The 20122-nt window shown below is 48.2% G+C and overlaps 2 protein-coding genes across 2 annotated transcripts in view; one reads left to right on the forward strand and one right to left on the reverse strand.

Moving 5' to 3' along the window:
• Positions 1–4734, forward strand: part of CASP14 (caspase 14) — a 14021-nt gene extending 9287 nt beyond the window's left edge. Inside the window, exons 2-5 of the mRNA XM_061577256.1 lie at positions 249–555; positions 1438–1533; positions 2016–2125; positions 4385–4734. Coding sequence (XP_061433240.1) covers positions 249–555; positions 1438–1533; positions 2016–2125; positions 4385–4498 — 627 coding nt within the window. The 3' untranslated portion in view covers positions 4499–4734. The remainder of the gene's footprint in view (positions 1–248; positions 556–1437; positions 1534–2015; positions 2126–4384) is intronic.
• A 2711-nt stretch (positions 4735–7445) lies between these two features.
• LOC133358716 (cytosolic Fe-S cluster assembly factor NUBP2-like) lies at positions 7446–19882 on the reverse strand. The gene is made up of 7 exons (XM_061577154.1): positions 19686–19882; positions 16657–16796; positions 15341–15539; positions 14627–14781; positions 12912–13022; positions 11277–11346; positions 7446–9553 (listed from the first exon to the last, which is right to left on the reverse strand). Exons 1-7 carry the CDS (start codon positions 19714–19716, stop codon positions 9381–9383), a joined length of 879 nt encoding a protein of 292 aa, XP_061433138.1. The 5' UTR covers positions 19717–19882; the 3' UTR covers positions 7446–9380.
• Positions 19883–20122: the final 240 nt, after the last annotated feature.

Here is a 20122-nt window from a genome sequence, read left to right on the forward strand (position 1 = left end):
CCACAGAATATCGTGGGTGTCCATTAGCTACATAAAGAAAATGTTACACAGGAGCGCCGCACGTTGCCAACCACACTAATGGGAGGTGCGGCGGAAGGACAACAAACTAAAGCACAATAAGCAGTTCTAAAGAAATGTTTTCAATATATAGTGTCGTGTAATGTAGTGTATGCTAGTGTCGTGTAATGTATTGTCGTGGATAGCGCATTCCATCTTCTGCATAACAATTTCTGTCATGTCGTATGTAGTCAAACGTTCCCACGCGCAGTCTCTCACACCCATCGTCGTCCGTGTGTACGCGCACGCACGCACGCTCGCGATCCGCGTACACGCAGGGAATCAAGGAAGACCTGCAGGCGTTCAAGAGCCAGGTGTGCGTGCTCGACCCGGACTGCGTCGTCATCTGCCTCATGTCCCACGGGAGGAAGAACTGCATCTTGGGCGACGACAAAGGGGAGCTGGAGCTGCAGTCTGTCTTCGACGAGTTCAACTCGAAGGAATGCGTGGCGCTTCAGAACAAGCCGAAGGTGTTCATCATCCAGGCCTGCCGGGGAGGTGCGAGGTGGCGTCGTCGCGTTCATAGCAGCCGGGTCATAAGAGACACCGGGGTCGTGCTTTGTACTTAAATATACGCTGCCAAGCTTGGTGGTGTTCATTCTGACGCTGTCTTTCCGACAGACCTGTTCTTCACCTGAGGACCGCTGCTTGCGTTGTGGCCGAAACGTCGTGAGAATTGTATTTTATTATGTTTTATTTTTATTCTTTTATTATTTCCCTTCTACGTGACTTTACCGAAAGAACCAAGAAGGTAAACAAATCACTTTAAAAAAATACAAATAAAACTAAAAAACGTTGTCTTGCCAGGTAAGGTCCACTGAGCTGTTAGTGTCTTTTTCAGAAGTTACCTGGCGATCACAAATTAAAGCTTAACGAAATGGCTCATCATCATCACGTGGACATTTTTCGCAGTAGCCAAATACTCTAAACACGTGGTGATGTCGTTTGTAAACGTGGACGGAATAACCCGATGGACCCGGAGAAAAATCCACGGGACAACGGGCAGAGAGAGAGACACGCAAACTCCAAATGTACAGCAGGCGTCAGGGTCAGGATCGAACCCACTACCTCCTGCATACCAGGCGAGGTAGTTAACATCTCCTAGCCACTCAAGTGTACCCCCACCCCCCCCAAGTTGTCATGGGGTTAGCGATGACGTGGCTCCAACGGTAGCGCGTTTGCCGCTTGTTGTTGTTGTTGCAGAGGTTTGCGGTGCGAATTTGCCGGGCAGCCCCGCTTATTTCTTGCGGGTGGAGCGTAATTAATAATAATAATCGTAACGCCAACGTGGTGCAGCGACGTGCCCACGACGACCTCCCGCGCGCCGGGCGACGTAGTTAACATCTCGCCCTGTCGCCGCCGCGTCTCTCCGCGTCGCAGTGGAGAAGGACGACGTGGAGACGGACAGCGTGAGCGACACCCCGCTACGTCCGCAGAAGTACGCGGACATGCTCAAGGTGTTCAGCTCCCCCGAAGGTACCAGATACAGTGAGGGAAAAAAGTATTTGATCCCCTGCTGATTTTGTACTTGGAGATCTGCAAAGAGGAGTGGGACAAAATCCTTCCTGAGATGTGTGCAAACCTGGTGGCCAACTACAAGAAACGTCTGACCTCTGTGATTGCCAACAAGGGTTTTGCCACCAAGTACTAAGTCGTGTTTTGCAAAGGGTCAAATACTTATTTCCCTCATTAAAATGCAAATCAATTTATAACATTTTTGACATGCGTTTTTCTGGATTTTGTTTGTTGTTGTTATTCTGTCTCTGTTCAAATAAAGCTACCATTAAAATTATAGACTGATCATTTCTTTGTCAGTGGGCAAACGTACAAAATCAGCAGGGGATCAAATAATTGTTTCCCTCACTGTATAGGGAGGTTTATCGTGGCCTCGTCAGTGACTTATTGACCCTGGGTGTCTCCAACTGCCGTAATATTGACCACTGTGTGTCGTCACGCAGATCATCTTTCATTCCGCAAGCCGGATGAGGGATCCCTGCTGATTCAGAATATTGGCAAGGTCTTCCTTCAGCACATGGACACCATGCACGTTATGGACATGATGACGATGGTGAGGCCCCCCCCCTCCGCCCGCCCCCGTAGACAAAGATCCCCCAAATAGCCTTCAACAGACTGTTGGTGCAAGTGCTGTTAGCGAGCACCTATTAATGTGGGCACAGCACTTTTTTCCCGAGTACGACGTTTCGCCAGTAATTACAACCAGCTAATTCAGGCGACAGCCAGATTTGTGGAGAAGTCCACCTGTTTCGTTCCTTACATATAGGCGTAGATATGGTGACCACCCTTCTGCACTCTTGCACAAAGTGGGTGGGGATTACTGAGGCAGCGTACATGATGCATGTGCATTATGCGAGCCCTTTGAGCTTGTCCTTCCTGTCTATTGTGTGTATAAAATAGCCTACCAACGGTAATTCCTATTGAGGTATGGTGCCCTGTATAGGCATGTATTATTTTACATTTAATGACACATTTATGTATTTACGTGATCTAACACACAAAAAAAACTCTATTATGGATATTGGTCGTGAAAGCCTACATGTTAAACTGAATACCATTATGTAGAATATTATATATGCAGTATATAATGTATAACGTATGTATGTATAAGTGTATGTAATATATCATGTACGAGTGTATGTAGCATATAGTGTATAGCGAGTGTATGTAGTATATAATGTATAGCGAGTGTATGTAGTATATCGTGTATAGCGAGTGTATGTAGCATATAGTGTATAGTGAGTGTATGTAGTATATAGTGTATAGCGAGTAGATGTAGTATATAATGTATAGCGAGTGGATGTAGTATATAATGTATAGCGAGTGTATGGAGCATAATGTATAGCGAGTGGATGTAGCATATAGTGTATAGCGAGTAGATGTAGCATATAATGTATAGTGAGTGTATGTAGTATATAATGTATAGCGAGTGGATGTAGTATATAGTGTATAGTGAGTAGATGTAGTATATAATGTATAGTGAGTGTATGTAGTATATAGTGTATAGTGAGTAGATGTAGTATATAGTGTATAGTGAGTAGATGTAGTATATAATGTATAGTGAGTAGATGTAGTATATAATGTATAGTGAGTGTATGTAGTATATAGTGTATAGCGAGTGTATGTAGCATATAATGTATAGCGAGTGGATGTAGTATATAATGTATAGTGAGTAGATGTAGTATATAGTGTATAGTGAGTGTATGTAGCATATAATGTATAGTGAGTAGATGTAGTATATAATGTATAGCGAGTGCATGTAGTATATAGTGTATAGTGAGTGGATGTAGTATATAATGTATAGCGAGTGGATGTAGTATATAATGTATAGCGAGTGGATGTAGTATATAGTGTATAGTGAGTGGATGTAGTATATAATGTATAGCGAGTGTATGTAGTATATAATGTATAGTGAGTAGATGTAGTATATAATGTATAGCGAGTGTATGGAGCATAATGTATAGCGAGTAGATGTATATAATGTATAGCGAGTGTATGTAGTACAGTGATACCTCGGTTCACGAACGCTTCGGTTCACGAACAACTCGGTTCACGAACAGAAAATGTCATAAAAATATGCTCCGGTTCACGAACTCCGCTTCGGTTCACGAACAGGAGCCGTGGCCATTTTTATGCTAATTCCAGTCTGTCACATGGTCGTGACTTCCTGTAGGAAGATCGTGGAGAGAAGCAGACACACAGAAAGAAGTACTCTGAGTACTGTGAAGACACTTTCAGTGACTTTTAGATTTTTGGTGTGCTTTTTAGCACATACAGTACTGTACTACTGTACTGTACAATACTGTACTTACTGTATTGTACAGTTCACCCGTTTGAGTGCTTAATGAAGTCATCTCAAGCAAGGTTAGTGTTCTCTCTTTATACATTACTATACTGTACAGTACTAATGTGTATTGTAATTTGTTTCATATTTTTGTGCTTCAAAAACCAAAAAAAAAGGTCAGAACGGATTAACCGGATTTACATTGAACCCTGTGGGAAAATGTGCCTCGGTTCACGACCAATTCGGTTCGCGACCAGTCAGTTCACGAATTAAGTTCGTGAACCGAGGTATCACTGTATATAATGTATAGTGAGTGTATGTAGTATATAATGTATAGTGAGTAGATGTAGTATATAATGTATAGTGAGTATATGTATATAATGTATAGCGAGTGTATGTAGTATATAATGTATAGTGAGTAGATGTAGTATATAATGTATAGTGAGTAGATGTAGTATATAATGTATAGCAAGTGCTCTGTACTCATCGCGGCTTGCCGCTGCTGTGTTGCCCCGCGTGGTGGGACAGGTGACCAAGGAGATAGGAAATCAAGACTTTGTTATGAAATCCAAAAAAGTTAAGGTCATCCCTGTTGTGGAGACGACACTCACAAAGAGTCTCTACCTGTGCGAGACTGCCTAGGCACACCCGGACACATCCTGCCTGCAACCCTCTCCATTGCCTTCGTTTCCTTCCAATCGCTTAGCTGCGCGTCACGCTTTGATGTAAACAATCGCGGTGAAGGTGCCTACGGTCGTGTCGCCCAGCGCCATTCGTTCTCCGACGTGTTTTCGACATCGTGCCGAACAGCGACGTGCCGTTCTGCCCATCGGCGTCGTGCTGAACAGCCCACAGGCACCATCAGAATCGAATTTTTTTTTAAAAATCACTTTCATTCCGGATTCTAACAAATAGTTATACTTTTCGATTTAAAGCTTTCGTGACTGCAGGGATTCATCTTCTTGGTTCTTTCGGTAAAGTCACGTAGAAGGGAAATAATACAATAATAAAACATAATAAAATAAAATTCTCACGACGTTTCGGCCACAACGCAAGCAGCCGTCCTCAGGTGAAGAACAGGTCTGTCGGAAAGACAGCGTCCGAAAGAACCAAGAAAAAATTATACGGTAATCCCTCATTATTTGCAACGAGAGATACGTTCCCGAGATGCTTGTGAATAGCACATTCCATGAATGACCATAAATGAATGCATAAATAAGCTATTAATGCATGAAAATTACAACACAAATTATTTTTTTTATAATAAACATAAACAATATTCAGGTATTAATTATCTTTCTATATAAAAGGGAAATTTGTGATTGTGTTTGTTCAAAATGTTTAGCGTACTTACCGACATGCAACAAACTTCAAATTTGCCATGTGGGTACTTTCCAGACTGTACATAAATAATAAAAACTACTTTTCTATTTTTTTTGGGGGGGGGGGGGGGGGGTGCAATAATGGATATATTTTGCACGGCAAGTGAGCTGTGACGTCACATCTGTGATGTCACCCGCATGCGGAAGCGTCACGCAGTGTGCCTGCTGATGTCACCCCCCAACACATTTGTAAAGTGCCAAACAAATGTGTTGCAGGTCTAAGGCGTTCTTCGCGCAGCGTTGCTGCTTTATTGTTTCAGTCGTTTACTGCTGTACGCACCCTGAAAGTTGCGTGTGTCTGCAGCATGCGCGTGTATGTGTACCTATGGACACGTTTGTGTGGGGGGAGCGGTGGTGTAGTGGTTAGCGCGCTGCGCTACGAACCCGACCACCCGAGTTCGATTCCCGCTCACGGCCACCACCGGTGACGATTATTTCAACGGGTCCTGGGCCTCCCCTAGGTCGACTCAGCCTCAAACGAGTAACCGGTGTGGTGTGTGAACATTGCCACTGGGGAGACAAAGGTGGCCGGGCGTGGTGAATCCAAGTCCCGGGCGAAGCCGGGTAGTAAAGCTAGTCGTTTATAAATGAACTTACCTTGAATTATGATGCTGCCCAGTAACATTTTACTTCTCATAACTTTATCGGTGTCGATGCAGTAGCCGTGTAGTCCCGGACAGCCAACAATCGCCGATAGCGAGTAACATGAATAACGGTGGCAACATACTCTTAGTTCTTTCGGTAAAGTCACGTAGGTAAAAAATGAAATTAAAATTAATAAAAATAAAACAACAAAAAAATCACATTTCGGAGGCAACGCAAGTCTCCTTGATGCATCAAGGTGATGCAGCAAATCTGGCTGTGACGGTCCCACCTGATGACGGAGACTTGCGTTGCCTCCGAAACATCGTGATTTTTATTTTTTTATTCATTTTAATTTCATTTTTTACCTACGTGACTTTACGGAAAGAACTAAGAGTATGAATCCTTGCAGTCACGAAAGCTTCAAATCTAGAACGTGGCAACACTCCGATGCACAGCTCACTATCGATCCGCCGCTAAGATTACCAATGGGATCTCCCGATCCGTGTATCGGCTTGCTAATTAATCGACGCAGGCGATTGACCCCCCCCCCCCCCCCCCCGATGAATTGATGACTCTAACGTGGTTCAACTGCGAGCAGAATCAATGCGATACATTAATTAAAGTCCCACAATGACCATACATGGGCAGAGACACTCCACTGAATGGGCAATGCCATGCCAAACATGGAGCAGCAGGCTTTCGCGACCAATATTATCTGTAATAGGTTATAGATAGCGTAAATATGCGTCCTTAAACCCGCCGCCGCCACCACCCGACACAGCCACCACCCGACACAGCCAATTAGTAAGGTTTGTCACCACCTTGGTTCTTTCGGTAAAGTCACGTAGAAGGAAAATAATAAAAATAAAACATTAAATAATTCTCACGACGTTTCGGCCACAACGCAAATAGCCGTCTTCAGGTGGGGCGTGCCATTCAGACTCTGTCTCTCGACAGACCTGTTCTCCACCTGAAGACGGCTGCTTGCGTTGTGGCCGAAACGTGAGAATTATTTTATTATGTTTAATTTTTATTATTTTATTATTTCCCTTCTACGTGACTTTACCGAAAGAACCAAGAAGATGAATCCCTGCAGTCACGAAAGCTTTAAATCGAAGGTTTGTCACTTAATAAAACGTGGCAATTCGTTCTTAGTACAGCATACCGGTGTGTTGAGAGGAAACCCACAACATTTATAATTCGAGTGAAGACTGAAACAGGATTTATCCACAACTCTGGCTGTCGCCTGATGATGCCGGTTGTGGCACTCAAGAAAGCCTCACTGAGTTTCGGGTCTCGTTTTTTCAGGAGGTTCCTGCCAAGTTTTCGCAGTGGGGGGCTAGGGGTGAACTTCTAGGTCGACTCAGCCTCAAATGAGTGCCTGGTGCGGTGTAAACATTGCGACTAGGGAGACAAAGGCGGCCCGGGCGTGGTGCCGGCCTTCATAGGTGCAGCTTGCTTATAGGACTTGCCGCAACATTCTGTTCAGGCTATACGGGGGATCTTTGTTTTTTGTGTGGTGGTGCGAGTCTGTGGAGGATGGGTGTTGTTGGACCAGGGCTGTCGGGTTTTTTTAATACAAATACTCAATCAGGGACCAAAGCAATCCATTTTTTGGGGGTATTTTTCTATAATTGGTGTAATCCCGGTGTGACAATGATGGAAACATTCAATGAAATAAAACATTTTAAGCACAGAAAGATGGCGAATCGCGTGTAAATTTTAATCGGTCTCCCGGGAATGCATAGCGATGATTTGCTTACACAGTGCGTGCATGCGTGTCTCGTAGAGCGGTGGCACGGCGGTTAGCGGGCTTGCGCGATGAACCTGGCGACCCGAGTTCGCTTCCCGCTCACGGCCAACACCATTGACGATTAACTGAACCGGTTCTGGGCCTTCCCTAGGTCGACTCGGCCTCAAATTAGGACCTGGTGCGGTATGTGGTAAACATCGCCACTGGGGAGACAAAGTCGGCTGGCCGGACGTGCCGCCCACCCCCTCACGTGCCGTCCCGGCCTTCAAAAGTGCTGCTCGCCGACAGTCTGTGAAGACGTCGCGGGGGGATCTTTGTCTCGTGAACCACTGGGCCCTGAAAGCTTCACTCCTCTTCCCCAACTCCCACTCACTATGCCCGCCTCCCCATGCACGGTGACTGTGCAGGTCAGAGGGAGTTGCCGAGAGGAAGAGGTCGCAAACGGGTTTTGATTCCTTACCCGTACCCGGCCGCACCAGGGTCGCAAATGGGTACCCGTAACCGTACCCGGCCGGGTACGGGTAGCCGTTCCCTACCCATACCCTACCCGAAATGAGCGACAAACGGTTACTCACCAGTGACTCACGACCTACCCGTACCCGGCCGCACCAGGGTCGCAAACGGCTACCCGTACCCGGCCGGGTACGAGTAGCCGGGTACGGGTAGGGTACGGGTATCGGGTACCCGGTTGCGACCTCTGCACGAGACGACCACCTTGACCCACGGTGAAAAGAAACCTCCAGCGAGCGCTTCCCTTCGCTGCAGACCTCTGCAACTTTAACGTCTTCACGTGAAGTCCTTCAGTGCAACCGGCCGCTGCTACTGCCGCGGCCGCTGCTGCTAATTAACGACGACTCGCAACTCTATCCGTACTACGCTCTTTGTGTCGCGTCACGAGCCGCAGGAGACGTCCGGAACGCTCGCAAAGCAGTGCAAATGTAATTGGTGTGAAGAAAAACAAGTAAACCCGTAAAAACAAAGTTTTTCACTATAAATCCTTTATATGCGTGGCGGCTAGAGTCCTCTCGTCCTCTGGCTTGAGATCGCTGCCACCTATGGGTCAGATGATTGTCTGCCAGTATTAAGCAATTGGTAATTAAATATTTAATTTGTTTTCCCTAAAAAGTGTAAAATTTTTGAAAACATTTTTCACGAACATTAATTGTCTCGCACAACGAGTCTGTGTGCAAAATGTCAGCTCGATTGGATCACGGGAAGTGGGTTAAAAAACGACCGAAAGATTTGCACGGTCGTAAGCAAGCAAGCTAACTTAATATAAAGGATTTAATAATGGCACGCGGAAGCGGATATATATCTCGTAGAGCTACTTCTTAGGGACGCCTTCAAGCGATCACCTGGTCCCACCCCCGCTTAGCGCACAACAGCGACAATGTTAGTCGCGTGACGATCGAACCAATGATTTCAATTCTCCGAGTTGCTACTGCGAAACAAATGTTTATTTTTTTAACCAGGTAAGGCTCCGCTGAGCTGTGTAGCCTGGCCGCCACAAATGACAGCCCGCTGAAGTGGCTCAACATCGTCACGTGGGAAATGCATTGCAGCCAAATACTCTAAACGCGTGGCGATGTCGATTGTAAAAGTGGAGAGGAAAAACCGGAGGACCCGGAGAAAAGTCCACGCGACCATGGGAAGAAGAGAGGCATTGTATGGATCGCAATCGAACCCACGACCTCCTGCATACCCGGCGAGGTAGTTAAGATCTTGCCAACGCGGCACCCCGAAGATGGAAAGAGGTGGAGGAATCAGGGGGGGAGGGGGGCAGCAAGTTTGCATCGCCAGACGGTCACGGCACGGCCACACTCGCCGTAACACCGCCGCCGTCACCGCCGTGGTCAATGATGAGTCGCTGGGCGATGGCCTGCAGGATCTGGTGAGCGCCGCTCTCCGGCGAGGCCTCCAGCAGGGAGCGGCCGTCCTCACCGCACCGCGCCAGCTGCAGCTCCACCGGCACGCAGCCTAGAGGGGGGGGGCGGGGAGGGGGGGGGGGGCGCTTCATTGGGTGGCCGTTGGAAAGCTGTGGGTGGCTGCGGTCATCCAGAATAGACCGTCCGACGTGTATTTTAAAAACACATGATACAGGGTTTTTTTTGGGTTGGATTGCGTAAATATATAAATGTGTCGTTAAACCCGCCACCACCCAGGGCAGCCAATTAGTAAGGGTTGTCACGTAAACAGAACGTGCCAATTTGTTACTAGTACAGCACTAGTGTATAGTGTAGTGCAGGGGTGTCCAAACTTTTTGCAAAGAGGGCCAAATTTTATAAAGTAAAGATGCCCGGGGGCCAATAGTTCCTTCTGACATTTTTACCACAAAATTTACGTGAAAATACACACACTGTTATAAAACAATTATCATTGTCACAATTACCTTTATTTTTCAAATGACAATGTAACCAAATATAAGCCACTCAGGCAGACGGGAACAACTCTAAAAACACAATTCTGCCTTTCATTCAGTCAGATAACTTTGAACAAACTGTATAGAATACCTTAAATTTCCATGAGTTAAATATATTTGCCTCATGAACATTTTATACAGGAGTTATAAGTAATGCAAAGTGGTCTGTTATCATTAAACTTTAAAACAAGTGAATTTTGCCCTCTCTCTTTACGTTGAAATCCTTAAACAAGGCATCTGTCTCCTTAGAAATTAGACAAACACAATTGCCTCGATTTCCAGTGAAGAAGTATTGTAATTCCCACCGCTCCTGAAAGCGGCGGCCCTCACTGTCAACTTTTCTCTTTTTTTTTGCAGTCGCCATGGCAGACATGATTCGAGAAGGGTTCGCGGCACGGATGCAAAATTAGAGAGCATTAGAATGGTGCTGCCACCGTGTGGCGGAAGGAGGAATATCATCTTTAAAGTTTTATGATTTATAAGACCGAAGCTGCGGGCCGTATGAAATCTGACCTCGGGCCGTGATTGGCCCGCGGGCCGGACTTTGGACATGCCTGGTGTAGTGTATAGTGTAGTGTATAGTGTAGTGTATAGTAGTATAGTGTAGTGTGTAGTGTATAGTAGTATAGTGTAGTGTATAGTGTAGTGTGTAGTGTATAGTGTAGTGTATAGTGTAGTATACTAGTACAGCACTAGTGTATAGTGTAGTACACTAGTACAGCACTAGTGTATAGTGTAGTGTATAGTGTAGTGTATAGTGTAGTGTATAGTATAGTGTGTAGTGTAGTATACGAGTACAGCACTAGTGTGTAGTGTATAGTGTAGTGTATAGTGTAGTGTATAGTGTAGTATACTAGTACAGCACTAGTGTATAGTGTAGTGTATAGTGTAGTGTATAGTGTAGTATACTAGTACAGCACTAGTGTATAGTGTAGTATACTAGTACAGCACTAGTGTATAGTGTAGTGTATAGTGTAGTGTATAGTGTAGTATACTAGTACAGCACTAGTGTATAGTGTAGTATACTAGTACAACACTAGTGTATAGTGTAGTGTATAGTGTAGTATACTAGTACAGCACACCGGTTGTGAGTTGAAGAGCCACGCCACAACATTTACAATCTGAGTACGACGTTTCGCCAGTAATTACAACCGGCATCATCAGGCGACAGCCAGATTTGTGGTCGGATGATATTGGTCGCGAAAGCCTACGTGTTAAAGTGTATAAAAGAAGCAGGCGCGAAGGAAGGAAGCGGGTGAATGGTCGATCGATTCAACTCACCCAGGAAGGGGACCTTGAATTCGTCGGCCAGCGCCTCCCCGCCGCCCTTGGAGAACACGTTGCTGCACTCCTGCAACGGCAGAGGTCACGCCTCGCTCGGGATGCCCTCACACGCTTCGCGTTTCAAGAACGTGCCGCGCGCGAATACCGAACCTGACGACGATTCGCTTTCATTTCAAACTATTTTTTTATCTCACCAGGTAAGGCAGCACTGAGTTACGTGGCTCATTTTTCTGAAGCGACCTGGTCGCAAATGATTGTTCAACCAAGTGGCTCATCATCACGTGGACATTTATAGCAGACATACTCGAAAGGCGTGATTCTAAATGGAGAAAAATCCACGCGACCACGGGGGGAACATTCATACTCCAAATATACAGCAGCAGCAGGCGTCAGGGTCGGGATTTAACCCACGACCTCCTGTGTACCAGGCGAGGGAATTAACATCTCATAGCCACCGTGATGATGATGAGAGAGAGACACGCAAACTCCAAATATACAGCAGCAGACGTCAGGGTCGGGATCCAACCCACGACCTCCTGTGTACCAGGCGAGGGAGTTAACATCTCATAGCCACCGTGATGATGATGAGAGAGAGACACGCAAACTCCAAATATACAGCAGCAGACGTCAGGGTCGGGATAGAACCCACGACCTCCTGTGTACCAGGCGAGGGAGTTAACATCTCCCAGTCACCGCGTCGCACCTTTGATACTCACCTGGAAAGAAGTCCGCGTTGATTTCATTTCAACCGGGTCAGAAACAACTCAAGATACAACAACAACAAGCCTCATTTGCGAGAGCGACTTGCTGGGGGCATTAGTCTGGTGCCAGTATGGGGTGACGATTGCTGCTGTGTACACTATAACCCCAATGAGCGGTGCGCGGGGTAATATTAGAACGTGGAGAATTTGGACTCCGACGCCAGCCAGCCAACCACAGCAGGGTTGGCCAATCGTGCTCATTGCACCTCCGGTTGGCACGGTTGGCTACGTATGGCGCGATAGAAGTTCAACATACAACATGTGGGAGAGAATGGGGGGGGGGGTGCTTTTCCTCCGCGGTGGGAGGTTACAGACAGACAACCACAACAACAACCACGACAACAACAACAACAACAACCACCACAAGCGCGACAACAACAACCACAACAACAACAACCACCACGACAACCACGACGACAACCACGACGACAACCACCACAACAACCACGACGACAACTACGACAACCACCACCACAAGCGCGACAACAACAACAACCACCACAACAACCACGACAACAACCACGACGACAACCACGACAACAACAACCACAACGACAACAACCACGACGACAACCACGACGACAACCACCACCACAAGCGCGACAACAACAACAACCACCACAACAACCACAACAACAACAACCACCAGGACAACCACAACAACAACAACAACGACGACAACCACCACGACAACCACCACCACAAGCGCGACAACAACAACCACGACAACAACAACAATCACAACGACCACGACGGCCACGAAAACAACGACCACGACAACAACAACCACGACAACAACAACCACGACAACAACAACCACGACAACAACAACAATCACAACGACCACGACAACAACAACGGCGAAACTCACGGAGCAATGGGGGCACACGAAGCCACTCATGTTCTCGATGATGCCCAGCACCTTGAGCCCCGTCTTACTGCAGAACGTCAGCTCCCTCCTCACGTCGCCCACCGACACCTCCTGCCCGTGGACAGAGCAGGGGGGGTGGAGGGGGGGAGCAGAGACAAGGAACGTGATATTAGTTTACTTATTTAGAACTATTATTATATAATAAGTTATTTATCTAGGAGAGCCACACACGGTGGCTAGGAGATGTTAACTACCTCGCCTGGTGTGCAGGAGGTCGTGGGTTCGGTCCCAAACCTGACGCCTGCTGTATATATAGAGTTTGCGTGTCCCTCTCTTTCATCATCACGGTGGCTAGGAGATGATAACTACCTCATCTGGTCTAAAGGAGGTCGTGGATTCGATCCCGACGCCTGACGCCTGCTGCTGTATATTTGGAGTTTGCGTGTCTCTCTCTTTCATCATCATCACGGTGGCTCGGAGATGTTAACTACCTCGCCTGGTGTGCAGGAGGTCGTGGGTTCAATCCTGACCCTGATGCCTGCTGATATATTTGGAGATTGCGTGTCTCTCTCTCCCCGTGGTGTCGTGGAATCCACGCGAGATTGCCCCTACAGTACAGTAGTTGCAAGGGTGGGCAGAGTTTAATCGACGTTGATTGGCGTGGCTCTGCTGCTGTTATCCACTTAGTGGGCCGAGACTTCTGCTGGGCGGGAGCAGGAAAGTGTTTTTATCACCGAGCACGAGCATCGGTCAGTCGAATCTTTACTCCAAATGTATATTCTTTGGTTCTTTCGCTAAAGTCGTGTAGATAAGAAATAAATAAATAAATATTTAAAACTCTATCTTCTTAGCTTGAACATCATTTATATCTTCCAAGTGTTTTTTGGCACAGAAATCCGTGGGAACTGGGTACACTTTCGGATTATCCGCGATTGTGAATTATCCGCGGCCGTCCTCCCCGCCACTGGCGCGGATTATAACCGAGAGTTCTGCTGTAAACGTTAACGGGCCAAACGCCTCATCGCTGGCAAGAACTGCACAACAATCCCGACAGGGCGTGTAATCGTCCAACCTCCAAAGGAAGGAGGAGCATTCAAATCCGGACGAGTCATCGATCCGAAAGGAGCGTACGGGCAAGCCTGACTCTCCTGATGAGACACTGTATGTTGAATCTGGTCAAGAGTCTGCTTACGCTGAACCAATGCTGCCGAAATGATGCCCTCTCTCTCGGAAGGCGTTGTGGTTCGTGATGATGATGATGATTTTGTTGTTGGGACTGCCAGCACTGTGACCCAGCCGACTCGCAGGGCCCGGCAGAAGAGTGGCGAGCGAGCGGGAGAGTGGGAGTGGGCAAGCGAGCTGGTGAGTGAGTGAGTTGGACAGCGGGTGAGTGAGAGGGTGAGCGAGTAGGTGAGTGAGCAAGTGGGAGAGCGGGTGAGCGGGTAGGTGAGCGACCGGGTGGGTGAGCGAGCGGGTTAGCGAGCGGGTGAGCGAGTGGTTGAGTGGGTGAGCGAGTCGGTGGGTGATTAAGTGGGTGGGTAAGTGAGTAAATAAGTGGGTGAGCGAGCGGGGCGAGTGAGCGGGTGGGTGAGCTAATGGGATGACCTTTGGAGTGGTGACGAGCAGGGCACCAGCGTGTGAGTGGGTGAGCGAGCGAGCTGGTGGGTGAGCGAGTGGGCGAGCGGGTAAGTAAGCGGGTGAGTGAGCGGGCCCACCTGTGGCGTGGTGACGAGCAAGGCTCCAGCGGGTGAGCGGCCGCGCAGGCTCTCCAGCACGGCCATGTGCTCGTCCGACGTTCCAGGCGGGGTGTCCACGAGCAGGAAGTCCAGCTCTCCCCACAGCACGTCGCTCACAAACTGCTTGATCATTGCTACTCAACACGACACACAAACCACACCACGACATCATCAACAACAACCGCCATTCGCCACCAAGTTGCAGTGGCGACAACACTGAGCTTGTGCCAGGCTAGGTGCACTTTGAGGCCACGTGAAGCGTCGAAGGCTGTCGCTGCTTGCAGACGGCCATGGGACAGACCCAGGTGCCGTGGGTTGACTGACTGAGATGACTGGTAGATACACCAACTGTGCTCCCTACTGTGCCAACTTGCTGTGCTTTAGCCACCTGGTGCTCCGCTCGTTGTTGTGAGCGTCGCTCCTCCGCCCTCCGTTGTTTTTGGAGGGCGACTGCCTCCAACTGACACACAACAACAACAACCGCCATTCGCCACTAAGTGGCGGTGACGTCATCACGACGATTGTGCCAGGCCAAGTGCACCTTGAGGCCACGTGAAGTGTCGAACGCTCGCTGGCAGGAGGTCACGGGGCAGACCCAGCAGGTGCCACGGGTCGACTGACACACACTGACACACCTGCACACACCCGCACACCCCGCGCACGTAAACAACGAGCCCCGGCGCGGTGCCGCACCGTTCTTCTTGGGGCCTCTCCACACGACGGCGTCGTCGGCCTGCGCCAGCAGGAAGCTCACGGACATGACGGCGAGACGGCGCCCGGCGTCCGCGTACACGGGCAGCCACCCGGCGGCGCACTGGTGCACGGCGCGGCCCTGCAGGCCCAACATGCGCGGCACGCTGGGGCCGCACAGGTCCACGTCCAGCAGCCCCACCTAGCGCGGGGGGCGGGGGGCGGAGGGGGAGCGCTGTGAGCAGAGGTCGCAACCGGGTACCCGATACCCGTACCCTACCCGATATCCGGCTACCCGTACGCAGCTGGGTACACGTCGTGTTTTGACGAGACAAAAATGTCTTGGGATACGACGTCTTGCTTGGGATACGACGTCTTGCTTGGGATACGACGCGCTTGCTAGAACTTGTATGGGTCGGGATGAGTCACCGCGTACCCGCGTATACCCGTTCACGACCGAAACAAAGCGCCGCTCCTCAGTCTGCCTGTAGATGTCGTTCATTCTTAGCAGAAGGCAAAAACAAACTTCAACGGAGAGGTTTATAGTAAAACTCAAACCTGGTGAGCCTCAACCAGGTCCAAGGCAAAAGAAAGACAGAAAAGAGAAAAGACCCCAGAATTTCAGCTTCCTGAAGTTTTAATGGAAGGGGACTCTCCTTCCAAAAAATAACATCTCCTCCCCCCTTCCTCACCACCATCCTCGTAGGCTATCAACTCCTCTCAGCAAGGTAAAGTGACGTTACATTTTTTTTATAATTTTTAAAAATTTATTTATACATTTATTTTTATTTATTTATGCATTTATTTAAATTTATGTATGCATTTTAGTAATAAGTAGTGTCTAAATTATTTTATACAACCCCATTAATGTATAATATGCCATATAAAATATAATTTATTATCCTCTGGAACGGATTATTTCCTTTCCCTTCATTTCTTATGGGGAAAATTCGTTTGGTCTACGTCATTTTCGGTAGAAGTCCTACCTTCTGGAACGGATTAACGACGTATACCGAGGTACCACTGTATATTTGGAGTTTGCGTGTCTCTCTCTCCCCGTGGTCGCGTTGATTTTTCTCCGGGTTCTCCGTTATTCCCCCTCCACATTTAGAATCACGAGTATTGATTCTAAATCAGCATTTGGCTCCAATACATTTCTGCGTAACGACGACGACAAGCCACTTCGTGGAGCTTTCATTTGCGATAGTCAGGTCGCTTCTGAAAGAGAGAGCGACTACAGCCCAGCGACATCAAAATAGAACCGATTGCCGCACCACCCCAGAGCCGATGATGTCGTTCAACCACCGCCACCCAGGTACCTTCTGCCCGGCGTTGCGCAGCGCCAGCGCCAGCTGCGTGCTCACGGTACTCTTGCCCACTCCGCCTTTGCCGGAGAGCACCAGCACCACGGACCTCACCCCGGAGAGGCCTCCCTCGTCACGCCCCGCCACCGTGTCCCCTGCAGCAGAGGTTGCAGACGGGTTTTCATTCCTTACCCGTACCCGTACCTGGCCGCACCAGGGTCGCAAACGGGTACCCGTACCCATACCCGGCCGTACCCATACCCGGCCGGGTACGGGTAGGGTACGGGTATCGGGTACCTGATTGCGACCTCTGGGATGAAGCCACGTTGCAGGCGCGGGGGGGTTAATTCTAGGAACTTGAATTGTGAGAAGAGACAAGACATTGGGAAATGAGTGACAGTTACTCACCAGTGACTCACGGCCTACCCGTACCCGTACCCGGCCGCACCAGGGTCGCAAACGAGTACCCGTACCCGGCCGGGTACGGGTAGGGTACGGGTATCGTGGTACCTGATTGCGACCTCTGGGATGAAGCCATGTTGCAGGCGCGGGTGGGTTGATTCTAGGAACTTGAATTGTGAGAAGAGACAAGACGTTGGGAAATGAGTGACAAACAGTTACTCACCAGTGACTCACGGCCTACCCGTACCCGTACCCGGCCGCACCAGGGTCGCAAACGGATACCCGTACCCGGCTGGGTACGGGTAGCCGGGTATTGGGTAGGGTACGGGTATCGGGTACCCGGTTGAAACCTCTGCCCTGCAGGATCCGTCATGAGATTTGGCGAGCGGTGGCGTGAGAGCAGCGAGGGGGTGAGGGCGCACAGGAGGTTGGTGACAAGCGGAGGGCAAGGCAGGGGGTCACAGGGCGGTTAGGACGGCCGTCAAACACCATGTCAATCCACTGCTGGATGATGCATGCTGATGGGTGTGGGGAGCGGGAGTGTAGCGCTAAAAACCGGCCTAGCCGAGTTCGATTCCCGCTCACGGCCAACACACCAGTGACAATTATCCGAGCTGGTCCTCCCCTAGGTCGACTCAAGTGAGTGCTGTACATGGCGCGGTATGTAAACACATGGGCACCGGGGAGACAAAGGTGGCTGGGCGTGTTGGCCACCCATCCCCTCGTGTGCCGTGCCAGCCTTCATAGGTGCTCGCTAACAGCACTTTCCCCAACAGTTTGTTCAGGCTATACTGCAGATTTTTGCCATTGTTATATATATAAACACTCATCATTCATTGCCTGAAAATATCTTTAAAACCCAATGCAGCAGAACCATCATGAGTCTATGGCTCAGTGTGGCTCTACTGGATAAGAAACATTTATACTGATAGTAACCTCCTGGTTACACCAGCCCACAGGGGATTATTGTGTCCGTCGTGCAGGGAGGGGCTGGGTGGGGCTGGGTGGGGAGAGTGGGGAGGGGCTGGGTGGGGCTGGGGCTGGGTGGGGAGGGGCTGGTCACCCCGTGGTGCCCTTATAAAACTCAACGTTTAACCTACTCACGCCGGCTTGTGCCCGCCCTCACAGTCGGGCATATTTGCGGAATACACCACGCCGCCGTTGACCCTGGCCATTGACCGAGCAACCCAACGTTCCTACCAGCTCCCTCCGCAGGAATGTGTTCATGACCCAAAGCAATTGTACCAATGAAATGTATGGATTGTACGAATGTTGAACTTCTTTCGCACCGTACGTAGCCAACCGCGCTAATCGGAGGTGCGCGGGGGAAGAACAACAACACAAAACGCAATTGTAGAGAATAAATAAATGTGAATAACATAATTAAAGTGCAATGTGCATAAGCCCCTCCGATTAGCACGGTTGACTACGTATGGTGCGAAAGAAGTTCAACATACATACTACTATTTATTCTACACTACTAGCCACTACACTACTATACACTACACACTACACTATACACTACGATACACTACACTATACACTACACAGTAAAATATTATACACTACATAGTACAATATACACTACACTACGATACACACCATACACCACGATACACTACTATACACTACACTACTATACACTACACTACTATACACTACACTACACACTTCACTACTATACACTACACTACGATACACTACACTACTATACACTACACTACGATACACTACACTACTATATACTACACTATACACTACTATACACTACACTGCACTACGATACACTACACTACACTACGATACACTACACTATACACTACGATACACTAGACTATACACTACACTACTATACACTACACTATACACGACACTACTATACACTACACTACTATACACGATACTATACACTGCACTACGATACACTACTATACACTACACTACGATACACACCATACACCACGATACACTACACTATACACTTCACTACTATACACTACACTACACTACTATACACTACAGTACACTACTATACACTACACTATACACTACACTATATACTACACTACTATACACTACACTATAGACTACACTATACACTACACTATACACTGCACTATACACTACACTACTATACACTACTATACACTGCACTACGATACACTGCACACTACTATACACTACACTATGATACACTGCACACTACTATACACTACACTATTTTACACTACACAGTGCACTACTATACACTACACTATGATACACTGCACAATACACTACTATACACTACACTATTTTACACTACACAGTGCACTACTATACACTACACTATGATACACTACACAATACACTACTATACACTACACTATTTTACACTACACAATACACTACTATACACTACACTATGATACACTACACACTATACACTACACTACGGTTAGCACGGTTGGCTACGTACGGTACGAAAGAAGTCCAACGAAGAGTAAAAAGCAAAACACAGACGCACGCGCCTAAGGACGACCGCGTGGTCAACGCATTTCTACGGCAGTAGCAGTAGCAGCAGCTTAACCCGCTCCCCTGGTCGGCGAGTGTTTCATTCCGCGAACGAATCACACAAAACTCATTCTCCGCTTCGCGTTTACCCCGGCCGCTGTCGTCCACGTGAGCCTCCATGCGTCTCGTATTTCACAATCGCGGAACCGCGAGCGCTGGGGGGAGGGGTGGGGGGCGTTTTGGTTGTGAGCGGCTTCCGTAGTCGTTGAGGAAGCCATCTTGGGTAGGGGCTTGGTGGTGGTTGCCATGGCAATCGAGATTAGATTCATCTTCTTGGTTCTTGCGGTAAAGTCATCACGTAGAAGGGAAGTAATAAAATAATAAAAATAAAACATAATAAAATTATTTTAAAGCTTTCGTGACTGCAGGGATTCATCTTCTTGGTTCTTTCGGTAAAGTCACGTAGAAGGGAAGTAATAAAATAATAAAAATAAAACATAATAAAATAATTTTAAAGCTTTCGTGACTGCAGGGATTCATCTTCTTGGTTCTTTCGGTAAAGTCACGTAGAAGGGAAGTAATAAAA

Source organism: Lethenteron reissneri, chromosome 63 (assembly GCF_015708825.2).
Source record: "Lethenteron reissneri isolate LAM-NWPU_2019-01 chromosome 63, ASM1570882v1, whole genome shotgun sequence".
NCBI classification, from domain to species: domain Eukaryota; kingdom Metazoa; phylum Chordata; class Hyperoartia; order Petromyzontiformes; family Petromyzontidae; genus Lethenteron; species Lethenteron reissneri.

Bases quoted from the DNA above. Each gene is read 5' to 3' on its own strand.
- LOC133358716 (XM_061577154.1), bottom strand. From the start codon at position 19,716: ATGGAGGCTCACGTGGACGACAGCGGCCGGG. The intron at 16,797-19,685 runs GTAAACGCGAAG...CCTCTGCTGCAG, and splicing joins CGTGGACGACAGCGGCCGGG to GGGACACGGTGGCGGGGCGT. The intron at 14,782-15,340 runs GTGCGGCACCGC...CGTGTTGAGTAG, and splicing joins GAGAGGCCCCAAGAAGAACG to CAATGATCAAGCAGTTTGTG.